Source organism: Pyxicephalus adspersus, chromosome 2 (genome assembly GCF_032062135.1).
Source record: "Pyxicephalus adspersus chromosome 2, UCB_Pads_2.0, whole genome shotgun sequence".
Lineage (NCBI taxonomy): Eukaryota > Metazoa > Chordata > Amphibia > Anura > Pyxicephalidae > Pyxicephalus > Pyxicephalus adspersus.
Window position 1 is genome coordinate 102711296 of NC_092859.1, and position 20435 is coordinate 102731730.

General features: G+C 33.5%; 1 protein-coding gene across 1 annotated transcript; it reads right to left on the reverse strand.

The window, feature by feature from the left end:
• Nucleotides 1-626: 626 nt before the first annotated feature.
• On the reverse strand, nucleotides 627-15950 carry LOC140324086 (pendrin-like). The gene is made up of 20 exons (XM_072401649.1): nucleotides 15816-15950; nucleotides 14978-15117; nucleotides 14081-14191; nucleotides 13367-13548; nucleotides 12468-12632; nucleotides 11723-11875; nucleotides 11557-11639; nucleotides 10087-10234; nucleotides 8443-8556; nucleotides 8181-8258; nucleotides 7563-7658; nucleotides 7295-7401; nucleotides 6765-6834; nucleotides 6298-6390; nucleotides 6099-6194; nucleotides 4300-4539; nucleotides 3333-3387; nucleotides 3065-3210; nucleotides 2251-2337; nucleotides 627-1827 (listed from the first exon to the last, which is right to left on the reverse strand). Exons 1-20 carry the CDS (start codon nucleotides 15830-15832, stop codon nucleotides 1804-1806), a joined length of 2205 nt encoding a protein of 734 aa, XP_072257750.1. The 5' UTR covers nucleotides 15833-15950; the 3' UTR covers nucleotides 627-1803.
• Nucleotides 15951-20435: the final 4485 nt, after the last annotated feature.

Here is a 20435-nt window from a genome sequence, read left to right on the forward strand (position 1 = left end):
TCTAATGTAACTATATAAATTCTTCCTATATGGCAATTTTTATGTAATTGATATAGCAGATTATATTTTTACCTACATATCTACCCTATATTTTACTAATTTACAGTGAAACTTAAGGCCTACACCAAAAATGAAGGAATGAGTTAGGTCAAATTTAAAAACAACAATCTTTGGGCATTGGTAGATTTATCCAAACAATCTTTATTGTCTTAGCTAATGGAGCAGGCTTGTTTCTCTGCCTTGTTATGTAGGTACAACTTCTCTAACTGCAACTCTAGTCATGGTGGCCATTTACTTAAAAAAACAAGTGAAAAGATTGACTTCAGTTCAACAGCCTATTGCATTTCCACATACAGTATTTTAGAAAACTGGTTCATTGTTGGCAGAAAATTGAATTTTCTAATCATGTTTTTTTGTGGGGCTCAGAACCATTAGCTAGCTATAACATATTTTGCAAATACATTCATACATTTAAAATAAAATACATTTACATAAAGTACATAAAGTTACACTTCTTACTGTATGAGGTTAATGGTAGACTGGAAATCAAAGTTCTAGGTTTCAATGGTATTAAGGACTTAAAGTTTTAGGGATTCCTTGCTAGTGGGGGAACAAATTCCAAGAGATTGTTCTGTAAAACTGTTTTTATTGCTGTTAAAATAAAAACAATAAAATAACATTGGAATAATAATTGTTTACATCTGATAGTGACTTAGAGAGCTAGGTATATTGATATACTAGTCTAAGTAATGTATGGAACAGAACCATATCTGTAATTTGTAAATTACAAAACTGTTGTTTTGCTTTTTACACTGAAAACTTATGGCCTTAAAATGTGCAAATATGCATCAAAACAAGTGCATGCAATATTCAATGCACACATTAGGTATATTTGGTACAACCAGAATTTTGAATAGAGAAAATGGAATACAGGCCAACATGGAACAAAGAAACTAAGCCAAATTAGAATTGTTGCCCACAGCAACAGACATAATGCCCTACTTACACTGGAAAACAGAACTGGTCATTAAAGGGAACGTTGTTCTCCAGTATTATAAATCAGCTTCACATGCTTGTTTGCTTATACATTGTGTGACAAAGTAGTGTAGAAATAGTTTACAGTAGGCATGCTAGCTTTTGAGTAATTACACCAACGTTGTATCAACTAGCTGAGCATTATAGGCATGTAGTTCCAAAAATGTTGGATTTTTGGAACAGTTTTATTGAATTGTGCCTGTTTTCATAAAAAGTGATTTTATTAGGTATTGATATCTATTATACATAACAATTATTGAAGTTTTTATTGTGATAAGATTTCGATTAAAGGAAAAAGCCTCCTACATGTTCAACATTTTCCATTTTTTTGCTATACATCCTGTATATTTTATTAACAAATATGCAAAATTACTATAAATATAGTTTTTGCCAACTTAGAAAGATATGTTATGGGCCAACTACAGGATATGGATTGTTACTGATATATTCCTTCCCAGCTGTGGTATATTGCACATCATATTCTATGTACCTGTTAGAAACACCTATTCAGGTGGAATGAATAAAGCTAAGAATTGTGTATGGAATATGTTTGCATCAGGTTGTTTTGGCATTTTAATGCTTAGGCATAGGTTAAATAAAATATACAAAGCCATACACATTACCCACAACAATACAATCTATCTGGAGCAAAATATTTGAACATTTAAATCAGCAATTAACTGGCAAACTGAGATCATGATGTCCAGTTCAGGAAAATAGAAGAAAGCCAACACTGATCCTCCAGAGATATAAGATGCAGGGTGTTGTTCAAGCTGCAAGTCTTCTGAGAGCCTATGAAGAAACGACAGTATAGTGGGTTACTTATTTATATTCTTACCAGATATTACAAATACTGGCTTTTCTGCATTACCATCCGGTTGTTTTGACATGGGAACCTCCTTTTTTAAGCATCTCTGAATGCTGAAGTGGATGCAGGCCAGTTTTCAGCATGTCCTATTAAATACATACTGGAGACTGTGCCAGTGAATAGTTTATAAATATTTTACTAACTTCCTAAAGCCAAAGTACAGAAGAATAACAAGGAAATAACATCTCTAGTTATATATGTATGAAAAATGTGTGTGGGGCTTCTCCAGAAGAAGTTTTGCATATAAGCTCCCTGAGGCCTGACGATAAATTCTATTTTGGGCATTGTATGAAGTAATATACTGTGTCTGTTAATGCATAAATAACAGTTTATAACAGTTATCTTACCTCTTCTTGAGCATCAAGATGATCCTGGTTTACAAGCTCATAATCAGTGAAATCCAATGGTTCTTTAGACTCCTGCATAAGTGAAATCTAAAAAATCGACAAATATTTGTATATTAAACAAGAGACAGGATATGGGTTCAAAATAAAAAAAAACAAAGCTTTACCTGTCATAATATATTATATATAATACAGTGCCTTTCTCCTGCTTCTGAAAGTGCCTTTCAGTAACTGTATACTTTACCAGGCTCTCAAATTCCATGTTTCTTAAGTAATAACAGCCGATTGATTACATTTCCAATCGATTGCATTAAAAAAAAATACCACACTTTATTGTCTTCCTCCTTAAAACTGGTAATAGACTTATAGTCCTCAAAAAGAGACATCCCTGTGTTCTCACCAGCTCCTACAGCCCAGGTGCTCTAACTTGTCCTACATATACTGGCCATAGAGAGAAATGGTCTACATACACATGATGCCTACTAAACCGCAATTGTATCATGTCCAGGCCAAGGAGATCACCTCTACATTGGTGTACACACTTCTCAACCCAAGGTTGTGGCAAAGAAAATGTGGAGATGACTACTACATTTGAGATTACAGCCACATGAAAAAAAAATTCTGACTCCCATAAATTTCTGTATACTATTATGATATTCTTATTGACAAGATTGAAAGTAATAAAGAATGTTCTACCAGAAATAAAAAGATTGGTGTTGCACCTAGCCTAATAATAACTATTTGCTGAACAAGAACAAAGATAAACATCTCTTCCCTTTTGTTCTTAGAAATGTCAGTATTTTCCTATTATCATTACCTTCTCCAGTAATGGATCATGTCCGTTGAGGTACTTCCTTTTGTCTTCTATGTATAGCACAGCATCATGAACAGTTAGGAAGAAAATATCTGGCTTAATTTGGTCATCAAAAAAAAAACAGGCTTCCATTTTTTTGTAAACGTGATCTGCAGATGTGAATGAAGAATGAAGACACATTAATTAAGTGATTTTCCTTTAAAACAAATTTTCATAGAATGCAAATGTTTTTATAGAGATATCAGATGAGAAAACATAATGCAGTGCTTACCGTCACATGCTGCAATATAGACATCTACATCAATTCTCTTGAATTCTTTGTATATCTAAAAAGTAAGAAGTATAGAAGTGAGAGAGAACCCCTATTAAAATGAATCTTTCACCACAGTGCCAAAAGAGTATATTACTATACCTTTTTGGCAGTCTGTTTCTCGAAATGAAACTGTGATGCTGCTAGCTGGAATTCACAGCGTGTTACATGCTCATGAAGGCTGGGGAGCAGCATCACAGCAGCATTTTATGATGCATGCACCGAGAAGATAAAGAGCTTTCTGTTTTTTTTTAAATAAATATAGCTTTTTTGACTTGTCATGATGGGGTCATTTGCTTTAGTGAGTTGTAATTATTTTTATATTTATTATGTTTCATACTTTTTAATATAATATTATTTAGGTAAAATTTCTCTAAACATCTATAGGTCTAAGTGGTGGCTTATATACATCTTCATTATGAGGTTGAATGCAAACTGAGGTTTTACCATTACTTATGCATAGTGGTAATATTCCACTGAACCACAAGTAAATTAAAGCTATTGCTGCAGTATTCTACTGGGTCTTCCCTATTTAAAAATTATGAACTGGTGTGCCCTGCATTATGCCTAAAAGAACAGGGTCACTTACCACTCTGCAATTAGTGCTACATTGATTCAACAACAATACCACAATATTCAACGAGCTGCTCTCAAATACTGAGCTCCTTAACACCTCCCTAAAATAGTGATCCTAGATTGTAAGCTCTTTGGGGACATCTTTCTATGTCACTGTTTGTATCTGTCTGTCATTTGCAACCCCTATGTATTGTACAGCACTGCATAATATGTTGGTACTATATAAATGCTATTTAATAATAATAATATTAAACATTTTTTAATGAACCATTAAATACTACATAATGTATTACAAATCAAACATAGAAAACAAGTTATAAAGGGTAGGCAAATGTTGTATCAGTTGTCTTACCAATTTCATAGATCGTACTGCCACCACATCAAGGAAAGATATTGGGCTAAAGTCAAAAATAAGGCTGTGCATGGAGACTTTTGGGACATTGACTTTGACAGGTAACTCTGAATTCCAGTCTACTTTGACCTCAACTTGTTTCATTTGAACTTGATCATTCTGATCTACTTCAGGGTCTTCTTGCTCATCATCTGGCTCAAATGCTTCATTATCAGTACCAACATCACTGATGACACCATTCTAAAGAAAATAGTTTAGTTAAATACTAACTACATACAGAGCTGAAACACACAAAAGGGCTGTTTATTGCCCAGAAACTTACAATATGATATATATCATGAGGCAGGGGTTACAACTTAATAAATTGTGTCTTGTAAGTATGGCAAAAAATTCACATTTTTGAAAATTTAATTTTAGTAAAACTGTCATAGGATAAATAATGCAGTATTTATGGTTGAAACTCAATCCCTGCCCTGTGGCATTACCCTACTACTTGCCAATATTGGGTAGTTAAGCACCCAGCAGACCGATGATTGCTAAACATATCCCAATAATATCACAATACTCAAGTATTAGACTAGTCAAGTGTATCAATATTTTTTTATATAACTAATACGCATACATGAACTGTTTTACCTGCCAAAAGATTGGCAATACAACCAAAGTTTGCTATATAGCCACACTTATGATTCACATACACAAGGATGACAAAACTGTTTATTAGAAAAGTTCTTTTTTTACTGTAGCACAAGCCTGCACATTGAAGTATGAACATGTAAAAACATTGAAGTTTCTTTTGCTCCCATCCTGGTATTTAACCACCTGTCAACTACTTGGACAAAAGGAGGTGACTACATTTACATGAATACATTTACATGCAGTTGTAACCACACTATTTCCCAAGCATTGATGTGAGGTATAACATATATGTGGGACATAATTGACATTCTGATTACTTTTTCTCAGCAGTTCTGTATTACTTGCTTTTGTGGTAATAATGCCTAAACTTTGAAATTGAACCTTAAACCCCAGATAACAGGATTGTGTCCAACACAATTGTGTTTCAAAAAATTCCTGTATATACTGACTTTGTCATTAAAAATCAGTCAGGAAAGAACATGGTGAAACATACAATTATTTATTTGTAACAGAAAGGGTAGGTGTTTGCAACAATGTGTAATAAAACCTTGCAGTGTAAATTGATGAAATTGATATAAAAAGTGGAGGTATATTTTGAGGTGCTATGAGCTTCCATTTAATTAATTACTGTTTTAAGCCCAGTCCAACACAACATCAAACAAGGCAAACTCTTTAAGTAATCATGGTAATACCTATATATTTTTAGTATTATCAGTAAAACTGAACCTAAAACTCCATTGTATTGCTGTATTTGGATGTAGCTGTGTACCTATCCACACAGATAGAACTTCTCAAGCCTTTCAGATTCCTGCTAGCAGATTGAAGTCCTACAAATGCTCACTAACTAATTCCTTTGTCTACTGATCCTAATGTATTTTCTACTTTGGGGGTCACACGGTCTCATTCCATTGACCCTCTTACTGGCTGAATTTACAAAAGGGAGGAATTAGCTGTAATGCAGTGTACAAGCAGATTTGGCCAAACAAGTTGGAAATTCTCAACACCACTTTGATTCTATGCACTTTATGTATACACTTATCATCATGATTCCTATTAGAAAATATATATATTGTTTTATGATGGGTTTAGTTGGGCTTTAAATGGAATGTAACATTAAGAATAATATTCTGAAATCTGAAAATATCATTAAATTACTTTACCTTGTTTGTTTTTAGTTGGCCTTTTTTGATAAGTTTGTTTATTTTGCTCAGTGCTTTGTTCCTCTTGTTAAAAACTCTGACGACGTCAAAACCAACCTTGGATGAAATCATACAAGATATGGTTGTTCGCTACATATTTATTTATAGGAGTATTTTATGTTAAGAAGAATATATACATTTTACAGAGAATTATACTCACAATTTTCTTAATGCCACTTCTGAGACCATCAACATTCCCATAGAAGATACCACTGTTAAATCGAACAATTTTAATTCCTTCTGGTTCCACAACCTATAGTTAAAAAAAATAGAAACATGGTGTATGTTGTGGTCCAAAATGTTGGTGTTCTACATTTCTACTTGCTACTATACTTGGTTCACAAAAATATGCTAACCTCAAGAGATCCTATAAGAATGAACATTAATCTTAAAATTCTAGGGTTCAGAAAATGTTACACTTGATGTTCCTTGGCTGTAAAAACAATCTATGATTTCTAGTGTATTTGTAGAACAATGGTGGAAACTTCCCTTAAAATTAGTACATTTCCAGCAGAGGGTACATTAGACTCAGCAATGCAGCAAGTGCTGGTTTCATCTACTATTGTCACAATGTATTATTTTGAATGTCTTTTACAAAAACAGTATACATATCTGTTTTCTACTTACAGTCTTGTACTTTTTGACTTCCTTGTATAGCTCTGTTCCGGGTACATTTCCAAGAGCACCACAAGTGGGACTAGAAAAAACAGTTACATATAAATTGACATATAAAGACAAATGTTGGCTACTTTTAGAAAACTCTACATTTAGAAAAATCCACAGTATATAAGTGCAGTACCCTTCAGCTAAAAACTTGTTCTAATTTTTATTTATTGGGCGTCGTAAGCACTGTAATGAAGAGTATGAGTATTGCTGACCTCTCTTTTTAATTAATCAAAATCCCTGACTGTCATGCTGTTCCAATAGGATCGGTATGTTCTAAGTCACTTCCCCAGCTAGGAAAGAAAAGTAGTGTTTTCATAGTGAAGTTGGCAGCCTACGTATTCAGGGCCTATTCTAACAACTGATGTAATAAACTAGATCCAACTAGAAGAGATGGAATGTTTTAATTATTCAGTCTACAGAGACAGTCAAAAAGTGTGTAGGCCTATACTGTTAATGCTATTTTAATGTCAGAAGTTAAGAGATGTACTTACAACTGAACGCGAAGAACAATGGTGAGCAGTCCAAAAACTAACCCAGCCAACAGTCCCAGATCAAGTCCAAGTATGATGGAAGCAGCGCAGGTGAACACCCAAATGACCTAGAGTAACATATATTATAGTTTTATTTATATATATATATATATATATATATATACATTTATTTATATTTATTACCACATTTGAAGTTTAGGGATTCAAGATTTTATGATGTCGAAATCTTGTGTATACTTCTAGAAATAAAGTAGCTTTGAGTACTTACTGAGTCCCATTTATTCTGTCTCCATAACCTCGGCACATCTGCCACTTGCCAGAACATTCCCTTAAGATTTGCAATAACTATAGCAGCCAGTACTGACTACAAAGAAAAAAACATAAATAATTCAATGTTAATGATCTTCATATAGAATAAAATAGTATATGAGCACTGCACCATTTCCTTACAAAGTGTTTTGTAGTAGTACACAGCTATCATGTTATACATAAAGTAGTCATTTTCTTCTCTAGAAACAAAAAAGAGAGGTAGTAACCAGGAAATGTTTATCCTGTACTTTCTTTCTTCCATTTCCAGAACCATTAGGATGGATATATGAGAACACAGGAAAGTGGTTAATGACTTACATGAACAGGCTCAATAGGCAATAATTTCCCACTTTATGGCCTATTCTGTAACATTAACTGTAAAGCTTGAATGTAAGGTGCTAAAATATATCTTCAAAATGTATGTCATGTTACATTCTTATGGGGAAAGTTGTAATAAAAAAAAAAAAAACAAAGTTCAAGTCAGGTTAACTACACAACATCTTTCTGGTAGAAATTAGTGAGAGTAAGAGTTTATATTAATAAAATCTATGGAAAAGTTAGTTACTAAAATGCATACCTTCTGCAAAGGTTCGAGCAGTCTGCCAATTGCTACTATAGCAATTAGTACAATGAAGGCTGAAATTATACCAGCGATCTGGAAAATACAAATTTTAATTAGATGATTATCGTTCCATAAATATACGAAGATTATTTATACCATGAATTAATATATATTGTTAAGGAACAGGCAACTTGCAAATTGCACATCCATCACAGCACAATTAGATGGATTTAGACATCTTTGCAAGTTTTTGAACACTCATATTGTTGTTACTTACTTGAGTTTTTCCACCCGTACCTTCCTGGATAGCAGTACGTGACAAGGCAGTAGTGGCACAGAAGCAGGAGAAAATCCCACTGAATATGTTTGCTACCCCAAAGGCAATGAATTCCTGTAAGCAAGAAGAAACAATGGATACCATTTAAAAAAGTGAGAGCTAAAAGAGAAAATAAACTGATGTATATAAATAATGAGAACTGAGAAATTATTAGGCTATGTTCATACTGGTGGCAGAAACAGCAGTTTCTGTGTGGCCACCCACACCATGGCACCATTGGTTCCTGGAGAACCAGTCTGTGAACATTTTACAGCAGACGGAACTGAATTGTTCACTGCCACCGCCTTCAACATGTAGGGTCTCACTGTAACCTCACAAGCAGTCCGAACTTTGTCTTAGTTTGTTACTTTATTTGTTTTATGTTTATGTATTTTTCTCTATTACTACTACTGGCTCATGCTAACAGTAGTACATTAGGAATACTGGCTTGTTTAAAGTCAAATTGCAGGCTCAACACTTCTTTTCCCCAATGGACCCCCTTACTCCACACTGAGGCTCCAAACAATATATAATAATATATTATATTATAGGGGCAATAAAAAATAAAATACTTTATTTTATGTAGAACCTATTGTTTTATGGGTTTTCTTTGCTTTGCTAATGTCAAGCCGTACAGAACAACTGAGATTATTTGTTTAAGGAAAGTCATTTCTCTTTATGATAAACTAATGTGAACCACGCCAGATACAAAAATTATTTTATTTTTTTCACTTAAAATTAGTATCAATATTATTAATATTATCAAAATGAATTTGGGACTTCAAACTGTCAATGATATCACACATCATGATAGTGGATAAAATAGACATAGGATTCTTTCTTAAGGTATAAAACATTTACCCATTCAGACAAACATCTAAGATAAAAAGATATTGAAATTATATACAACCTACTTTGGTGGCAGCCTCAGTTTTAGGAAACATAAAGGGATCAACTACACAGAGCATTAGAATTTCTCAAGACGTGGATCACATTTATCACCCTTTATGGGTTGCGGATAATCTCAAGGAGTCTTATATATATGTACAGTATATGTATATGGTATGTGCAGTATATGTACAGTATACCCACAATGACATAATGAAATGCATATAGCCACATAGTGGTGAAAATTGTTAGTAGACCCCAGTATTACAGAGTGATTTTTTTAGCCTATTCGTTTTGCAGATCTGCTTCTTCAGAATATGAAGATAATAAAGCATATGATCCAACAGAGACAATAAATAGCTTTGATCCAGATGGTAAAGATTTAGAACCCATGTAGCCAGAAAATAAATGCAAAGCCATATTAAAATATTGGGGTTTTGATCTTTTAAAATTCAGCCATCCATATTTCACCACTTGATGGAAAAGGGCAGCTCCAATTGAGCAAAAATCTTCCAACAATTGAAATGATCGTAAGAAATTGCTTGGCATCCAAACCCATCAATAGGGCCAGATGAGTGGATCTGTGGAGACCAAACATGCACCACCTTTATTTGTAGCCAACATGACTGTAGTGATGGCGGTGTCTAATGTTGCATCAACCATCAAATGATTTCTCATCCAGTGACATGAGTAATTACAACAGAGCAAACTGCTTACCTGGTTGCCATCAATTGAATAGTTGTGTTTGGTGCCATACACTTTCCCAACAGATACAGCCACAGCATAGGCCACTATACCAACGGAAAATGCTGAGCCAATCATTTCAGAAAACATGCTCACATCAGGTTTCATAGGGGGAATGAAACTGAAAAAAAATACATTAAAAGAGACATTAAGTACAAATATTTAACACATTCCATGGTCTACATTTTGCTTGTCCAAATTAATAAAAAAAATAATATCAATACCCTATTTAGATAAAATAAATATATTCGCAAGATTAATACATTCTTGTTCTAGTTCTAATATACATTGTTATTACAGATTATTTATTGAATAGTTACACACTATTTTACATGGTATTAGTTTAAAGACAGCACTACCTCTTACTCTATGTAATTCTTATCATCAATTCATCGACATATACATATATAGAGCTTTAGTAGCAGACTTTTTGTTCTTACTAGGTCAATTAGATTATGTCCATCAAAATGCAATGAAATATTTTATATACATATATATAATATATGTTATATATTATATAACATATATATATTTACCACATTATTATGAAATAACTTCTTTTATCCCAAAAGTGCAAGTATATATTTTAGTGGTAACTTCTGATTTCACAACTGTTATAAACAGAAATTCTGTTTTTTAATTCTTCTATAACTATACTAGCAATATTAAACCAGTAGTCCCAGAAGTCTCCAAACTGCAAACCTTTATGTTACTTTACCTTGAATTTTGGGGCACAATTCCACCATTCTTCCCAACAACACCAACACAGTTCCACCCATTAATATCAATGATGAGGCATTATTCCTCCAAAACATACCAATCAGGGGGCGTTAAAAAGTAAAAATCCATTGGGGATACCTGTTGTAAGAACAACTCCCTAGGATGTTCACTTTGAAGAGATTTTTTTTTGGTTCCTGTTGTGTCTTTAGAACAGAATGTAAAAGCAAATCTCCTTAGCAGACAAAAATAAACTGATAGGGGTTTTAAACCCTTTTCTTACTTTATATATATTTTTTTAAATTGCTTGACATTCACTTTAATACTTTATTCCTTTAAAATATTCCTTAATTTTTCCACAACTCTAAACCTCTAAAATCAAAACCTTAATACAACCCACTAAGCCCTAACATTTAACGTAACAACTAAACAATTATCCCTAAAAGCAAGCCTTTAAGAGTAAGCCCTTCCCAGTCCCAGTCAGCTCTTCCACCAGCCATGATCTGTCTGCATTGAAAGAGGAACTTGGAAAGTAGTGGAGCAACTGGACCTAAAAACAAAAATATTTTTAATGCTGGGACCAGGAGAGGCAAAGTTAGCAGAATTACTTTCTTTCCTCCCTTAAAGCAATATAACTTGTAACCACAAAACATCTCCTGAACTCTAAATACAGACCCTAACACCTAAAAACAGATTCTGAATCATAAAAACAACAAATGCACTTACCCACTAGGAATTTTCTTTACAATGCCCGCATTGTATTTCTTTTCCAGGTCAGCTCCATATGAAATCCCAGTCGCCACTATAGTCTAAAAAATAGAATTGAAGGATTAGGTGAGTAAGGTCTTTTTAATTAATCCAATACATTATCATCAAAGGATTAAATACATACCACCAAGACCTCTATAGGGATAGGTACACGAAGTTTGTGTTTGTAGCGCTCGTTTACTTCTTTAACTGCCATAATCACCACAAAAGACAGAAGTGAAGCGATGAGATCACAAATATTAGTTAGTCTAATATTTTGAAAGATTTCCACAAGTTGCTGTTAAAAAATGAACACAAATTATGTAATCATAAATGGATATGTTATATATTTTTTAGTAAATAACAGTGTATGTTACACAAACATTGCGGTGCCAATAAAGGACTGACTATTTCTTCACAAGATATTGGCCAGATTACTTTCACAATTGCACATTATATGACTGCCATTCCATAATGTGGTTCCTATAGCCATGGCACTTTATAATTTATACATTTTAGTTGCTCTGGATACAACCAAAAACAAGATCTGGGGTTATATAAAAGCATACCCCACATGCACTTTCAATCTTCCACCAATGACCCATTGTAAATGTATAAATATCAGTTTGCGCTTCTGCTTTCTACATCATCAATAGCTAAAGTGCAAAAGAATATTTTTTTTCTCAAACATTGACTTACTGCATTCTTAATTATTAATACAAAATTGTATACACTGTACTTTATAGCTTCATAATTACTTATTTAGGCTGATCTAATTTATGAGAAACCTTTATACTTACTTCTCTAGACAGTAAATACTTTTATATTGCATACTTTGTAATTGTTATACAATATTTTCATACAATATTAAAAATGTACTGTAAACTTACATATATTATAGAGAGTACTCCATTGTAGTTCTTGGTGGGTACATTGAGCACTGCTTTAAGTTGGGACACAAACACTTGAAAAGCTGCTGCTGTGGTGAAACCACCTACTAGAGTGTCACCCAGGTACCTAACAATGAAGCCAACTTGAAAGACACCTAAAAGAAGCTGGAAATAAACATATTGATCAGCTATTCATAGATTACCATTACTGGGGGACACAAACAGACAGAAGCATGAATGAATGTTTCCTTGTTATCAATAGCAAATAAGCAACCTCAATTACCCTAGAGGAACCCTTGAAATATATTTTGTGTCTCATGGAACCGCTGATAAACAGAATTCATTGAGGGTTGGTGAGAAGAATGCCCCTATTGCAGTTATAATCAGGAAAGAATGTCCTTCACAGCGTGTGTCAAAATGTTATCTTAGCAAGCCAAAAGGTTTGGCATCATTGGGATCATCCCAATGGTGTTGAACCTATCTGGAACTATCACATGGGAGGTCAATTAACCACAGCTCAAGGAACCCCTAAAACCACTGGAGTAACTATAGAAATCCATGCAATGTTAGGTGAGATTGGCTGCTGTAGAGAGTGCATAGTACAATTATTATGAGTAATAAGATGCTCATGGCTACCAATTATAAATCATTCTTTACTCATATGACTACAATTAGCTGAAGTCTGATTTGATGATTAGGATTTAATAGATTTCTAGACTTTATTGTAAATGATGTAATAAAATGAATACCACTGTGAAGCTTTTAACAGTTTCAAAATTCAAAGCTTAGTAAATAATATACATGTCTGTTCTTTTTCTTTGAAAATGAAGGATGCATGAAGAGACATTTAATAATAATGCTTGTCTTTACATGGCTAGAAAATATTACAGATGTGTTACCTGAATTATTCCAATTAGGACACTTAGTGTTCCGGATACTGCAACTCTGGCTGCATCTCTGGCTACTGTGTCTATCACGGTCTTGTTCAGTCCAGTTGTGTTACTTTGCAAATAGAATTTTTCATCAGGAGCCATACTTAGAACAACTGATCCCACCATCAAACTGACTACCGGAAATGGTCCTGTTGATACATGCAGACACAAAGTAAGTAACATATTTAGTTTGATGTACTTAAAGAGTAGAGCATATCACTTGACAAAGTAAAATTTCACTTAGTGAATGTGGTGAAGCTAGATGAACATTTATGTTGCAAATTATATCCAGTCATGTGCAAGGAGAATTAAAAATAACTAGATTTTTGCTTGAATGTGAATGAAGTCAGCTGAACTTGACCCCATTTATAAGTGGAAATGATGTGGCTAATGATAAAATAGCTGTCTGTAAGTACAAACTTTACAACAGTACAAAAATGTGCATCTTCGGTGTGGAAAAGGCTGGCCACTGTACAATATATATAATATATATATATATATATATATATATATATATATATGTATATATATAAGTCATATGACTTTAAAGCAAGTTTTTCCTTGCTGTAAAAAAAAAGGGTGGATATGCAACAATTTAAGAAAATGAACATGGACCAGCGTCCCATTTACTGTAATAACATTATAGCAAACAGAGTGTGAGCGCAGTTCAATAAAACTTACCAACAGAGATGTGTCTAGATGTTCCCAAGAAAAAGTATGGGAGAATGGGGAAGAAAGAAGAGTATAGACCGTATCCGGCAGGAACAGCACTAAGTAACGCGAAGGCCAGACCTGAAAACATTTATTATTTATCAGATTGTTACTAACGTACATTTATTGTTCTTCACATATAATTTAGCTCTGATTGAAGTGTTCACACATATTGACTACTATTCAAAGCCATGCACTTGTTCTCTTTACTTTCTACACCCAACTAGAACAATGGAGAAGATCCAAAAATGTCTATGTGACCCCCTGGATGGTGCTTTGTGCTTTCCTGGCCGATCAATAAATTAACTGGCTGTCAGTAAGGTATTGTATGTGAATCTTTTAACATCTTTAGCCTGTTTTTATCACTACAGGTAACTACAGTCTCTGTGACAAACACCACAGTACATGATATTCTATGTATTGTTCTTAAGTGACAGTCTAGCTTATTTATTTATTTATTTATATTTCTTTTTCCATTTTTCTATTCCTTTTGTTAAAGGAGTTAATTAGTAAAGTGAAATATCACTATGCAAAGGGTTATTTCACTTAGCATTATAATTGTGGTAATAATGCAAACCATATCCAATCATATGTAAGAAAACAATCAATGCCTGAACATGGTCATTCCTAACCTTTAGCATGATATTTATGCCAGCCGACTAGATAATGTTTTTGTATTTTGGCAAACATATTGCAATAGGCATGTAAACAATATTTTATTGCCTGTAAATACATTATTTTATACTTTGTTTATACAATTTCCATTCTAGATTAATCTATATAATGCATTTATCCTTTCCAAACAAGTAAATAAATGTATTCCCCCAAAATTAATGTTTTGATTTTTTTTTAATAAAGTTTACTGACCTTGTAGAGTGCAAACAAGACCTACGCTGATTCCAGCAATGGTATCACCAATAATCCATTCCTTCCATTTGTACTTTGGCAGCCAGTCCAGAATTGGAAAGAATGACTTGACAATCCCCAGAGCTCTTTTAGTAGTACATCTGTCAGATACAAATGTGAGACAATTAAAATATTTGTCATGTCCTTAAAACAAATATTTTACTGTTTTACTTGTAATGAAACATGTAAACATTTAAAAAAACATTATTTTTTTTCTTATCTTATTATTAAAGTTTAACTATGTAGTCAGTAATTAACAGTAACCAATCAATAATGTGCATTTGTTTTCTAGCTCAAATTATAAAATTTCTGATTTCTGGTTGGGTACAATGGGTTAAAATGCTCAAAAATAAAATATCAAGCAAAAGTATTATTATTAATATTATTAATAATAATATTAATAATAATATTAATCCAAGTATCAGATATGTACTAAATATAATCCAGAAGGGACAGTGCTTCACTTCATAATATATCTAAATCACCACTAATATCTCCTTCCTCAACAGATAAGCGACCACCTTATTCTACAAAAGAATTATAGATTTTATAGTCAAACATCTGCTAATAAATAAACATATTTATATATATGTAAGGTATGTATATATTGTAAGGTTTTTGTATTACAGGTTTGCAACTGTGTTACCAGTTGCTAATTTGCTAATTCTGTTTCCCCTTTGTTCTTTAGCTATATTTATAGCTTAGCATGGCATGGTCATTCCATGGTTCCCTGGCACTAACAGTACTATATTCCAATGGCATTACATCCAAAGTCCAGAATAATTGTAGCAATCCCAACCTGCAACTCTTTTGCATTCGTTCTTGTAAGGTCTTCCTAATAATTTCCTTCTTTTCATTTTCTTCTTGGAAATGTGGATCAGAGTAGACCGATCGTGCCACAATATATCCAGGGCTGTGCGGATCTATATTTCTTGGCTCCATCTGAGAGACATACAAACATATTACATATTAAACTTTTCAAGAGTTATTATTGTACTTAATATTAGTTATTTCAGTAAAAACTTTAAACAAATGTAAATTAAATTGCCATTTTTTCCTGTTTTGCCATTTTTTTTTGGTTTTGTTGATGTACAAAATAAAGTTGATTTGAAAAGTGTTGGAAAATGCAATATGTATATATATATATATATATATATATATATATATATATATATATATATATACCCTACATAAAGCTTTGCAGTAAGTTAAAGTACCTTTGAATGTATCAGCCCCCAGTAAGCAGCAGTGGTACTGTGCCATCCACATTATATAGTCCATGCAGCCCAAGGGAAGTTCTATTTATGGGAAAACAGAGGCTCCCATCACCAGTTTGAGTGAGAATAAACTTGCCAACTAGCAAACACAGACACACACACACACATTAACCCTTCTACCATAGGAAGGATAGAAAGCACTAGATGCTATTGACTTGTGCTTTTGGTAATTATTTTTCAAATATCTGAAACAAGAAATCACATATTAGATCTAAAATGTCAAATATATGAATTGCTTAATCCTGATGAATGCAGCAGTTTTTTTTCTCTAATTCCAATTGTAAAACTTTTAAATATGAAACTAATATATAGTGTATACTTTGTGCATACACAAAGTATACACTATATATACATAATAATTATGTGCATAATTATTAAACTGCAATATATTTTATTCCCTATGTTTAACTTTTTCAGTTTTTTTTATAACAATAAAAAATTAATTTTGATTTGACAAAAAAGGCTATTAAATGTTTTTTTTTATCGATATCTGATTTTTTTTATTTCTTTTGGGCAATGTGGAAAGGTTTGAAAAATATTTTATTGATGTCTATGGCCCTATTGGAAAGATTTATTTCTACTTCCTGCTGAGTAATACCTATTACCATTGCAGGTGAGGCGTACTCTCCCATACTAATATATATATATATATATATTCAGTTTTTTTTTCCATTTTCCATGTTTTGATCATTGACAGTGATCAACTGAGACAAAAATACCAAATTGGCAGAATCTTCAGTGGCATACCTGGCATATTTGGCACCCAGGGCAGTGATACAGGAGGAGAGAACCCTGCAATAGAGTTGAGTGTACATGTCTATGTTCAGATCTGTGATAGATGTTTACTGCTCCAGTGTTTATTACACCTTCTATGCACAGCTAGGCATCCAGTATCATTTCAGGCAGGAACGCTTGCTTTTGGCAATGCCTGTACAGGCATTTAAAGGCATTTTTTTCTGGCTTTTCAATTATCTGAAATACTTGTATTTTTTTCTAATCAGCAAGAACTCAGGAGTAATTCGGTGGCTTTAAACACATCTGCACAATCATTTTAAAGCAGTTCATTGCCTATAAAGTTGGTTTTCTGCCCAAACTACAAGAAGCTGCATGGGGCTACTGAATAATTGCCTGAAAATGATCCTGCCTGCAAAATTCTGCAAACACCTAGATTAAATTCAAACCCAGTCGTGTTCAAAAAACTATTTTTTACAAGGCCATTTCAAGCATTTGCATGCTGTTAAAACAATTACAAAAACCTGGAAAAAACTGAACATAGCTTGGGAAATGGAGTTTTCCTTTTTATTTGGTATTGTGTAATACTTTGAAGGTTGCCACTGGTAATTTATTTTCTGCAAATGGTGACACAAATTGTAACAGGGATTTTTTTTGCCTTGCTCTGGACCAACTACGGTATGTCTTTTAGGGTTTTTTTAGGGTTTTATATCTGGGATATGTTTATTTCCCTTGTGGTTGAACTTGATGGACTTATGTGTTTTTTTAACCTAATCTACTATGTAACTATAGCTGTGATGCTCATCCTGTGAATTTAAAGAGAACCTGTAATCCATTGCTGCCTTGCAAACTGGCATCCCACTGTCCATTGAAAGTGCTGTATTGGGCAGTGAAAGACATAGCCATGAAGGAAGGTCAATCCCTTTAATAAAGTAAAAATAGATCAGAGGGCAGCATAGAACAGGTGTATTTGTATAATAAAATAAATTGCAATATTCCTGTGGTGTCTGCTATTGTCAGGCAGAAAATGTTAACATTTATTTAAAAATACAACATTTTCTTAAGGCCTTTTCACACCTTTATGCATTCAACAATGTGTTTATTATGTTTGTCACTGTATGCATTTTCGAATAAACCTATGTGCACTTTTATCCTACATTCATGTGTGCCAAAAGCATAATATTTACCATTTGTGTAACCTTGTAATTTTTAAAAATATAGATCACAAGTTCACAAAAACCCAGGAAATATGTATATTTGTTAAATTGGTACATGACCTATTTTTGTAAATACATTCTGAACTGTAACACATATATTTGGACCAGATAAATAGTGAAAAATGAGATTTCTGTATCTTCTAATGTTTGAACGTTAGATACAAACATTTGTTATTGTGGTTAATGAGTTTTTTTTAGTAAATAGGCCCTATAATGTAAATGGTATGTTATGCTGGGTTCTTTGTTACATTTGCTGCCCTACATATGTGTACATACAAACAGAGGTCATGGCTCTATTTGCACACACTGATTACAAAGTAACACATTACCGCAAACACTTTGGGTTGCAGCTTGTTTGTGTTTGGAATTTCTTAATCTTACAGCTGATGAATCTTGTCAGTTGTGATGGGTGAATTCTCCTTGGAATCAATAGGCCTGATTTATTAAAGCTCCTAAAGGGTGGAAAGGATGCACTTTTATCAGTGAACCTGGGTGATCCAGAAGATCTGAAATGGGTCTGGTCAAGGATTGAAAACATTTGCCTGAAATAGCAAATGATTTAAGGAAATCTATTCCAGGTTTGCTGGATCACCCAGGTTTACTGTTAAAAGTGTATCCTCTCCAGCCTTGGAGAGCTTTAATAAATCAGGGCCAATGTGTGAATTCCAATAAATACAAACTGAGAAAAATAATAAATAAATACATAAAACGTATACAATAATCATGTTCACCATGCACTGTAAAATGTTTATGTCTAGTATAGCTGTACACAAGCAACATAGAGCTTGCGTTTGAAAACAGAACACTGTCATTTGTCCTATGACTATGGACATTGTAATTGTTTAAAATCTCTTATTGAACAGTAAAAGAGCCCAATACCTATCTCTTTATTTTCTTTTAGGGTGCAATAGTAAATCTTGAAGATCACAAGAACACCCCTGAAGTCCAGGGCAGCACCGTGGCTCAGGGGTTAGCAGCGGTAGGTCCCAGGTTCAAATTTTGACCAGGACTCTCTGCATGGAGTTTTCAGGTTCTCTCTGTGTTTGTGTGGGTTTCTTCCAACTTTCTACTAAAAACATGCATGTTAGACTAATTGGGTTCTCCCCAAAGTTGACCTTAGGCTGTATTAAAGACATATGACTATGATATGGACATTAGATTGTGAGCCCTTTTGAGGGACAGCTAGTGACATGACTGTAGACTTTGTAAGGTGCTGTGTAATATGTTGGCGCTGTGTAATATTAATCTGTTCTTAAGTTTACAAACACCTCCCGTTAGTTTATATTAGGGCTGGCAGTCTGCCAAAATCTACTCTTAAAGACAAAGACAGTGCATGTGTTTTGAATTTCAAACTTAATTTTTCCTCAATGTTTATAAATACAAAGGTAAATTATGGTTTGTCTTAAAGTGCTTTTACAGAAAATGTACATGATCTGGGCACAGGATAACTTTTTCTAATACCTCCTGAAAAATAGTAAAGCACCTGCTGGCACAGAGAAACACAGCACAGAATAGGACAAAGTAAGTTTGTAATGGGGAAAAGATCAACTGATGGGAACCCACAGGTATCACTCGCTTCAATTACATTGCTTCTAGCATGTCTTGTTTAGGCATAGTTTCCACAGTCTGCAGGACCTCTTGATCATATATTCATAGAAAAAAAAACTTTATGAACTACTCCAAATTAAAAACTTGATAATCCTCAGTAGTGCAAACTAAAGTTGAACTCTAGGCAAACATATACATAGATCTGCCCTTTTGTTCCTGAGATTTACACAGTTCTGACACACATCACAATCCTGCTTGGCAGTGGAGGGGGCCCATTTTTTTCTGTTTCAGTTTTACTTACTGGTCCCTCTATTACACCCTGTAAAGGGAAAACGAAGGTATGAGCAGCACACTGATGTGATCATCTCTCTGTCCTTAATCAGTTTTTCAAGTGTTTTTGTAGCTTTTTCCTTGAACTGCAGCTTAACTTTTTGGCTTCCTGTGCTTCTTTTTTGAAAGCGCTCTGTATAGGGGACTGCAAAAGACTGATACTGGGTCAAATTTACTTAAGTTTAAAAAACGTGTTTCCTTAGATGTTTGAATTACAGAGGTGGATCCATTGGTAGTTTTTATAGTTACCTGAAAAGTCAGCCCTAAATCTTGCTTCTCACTGTTGTCAAGTAGATACTTTTTGTGTGCCCATTT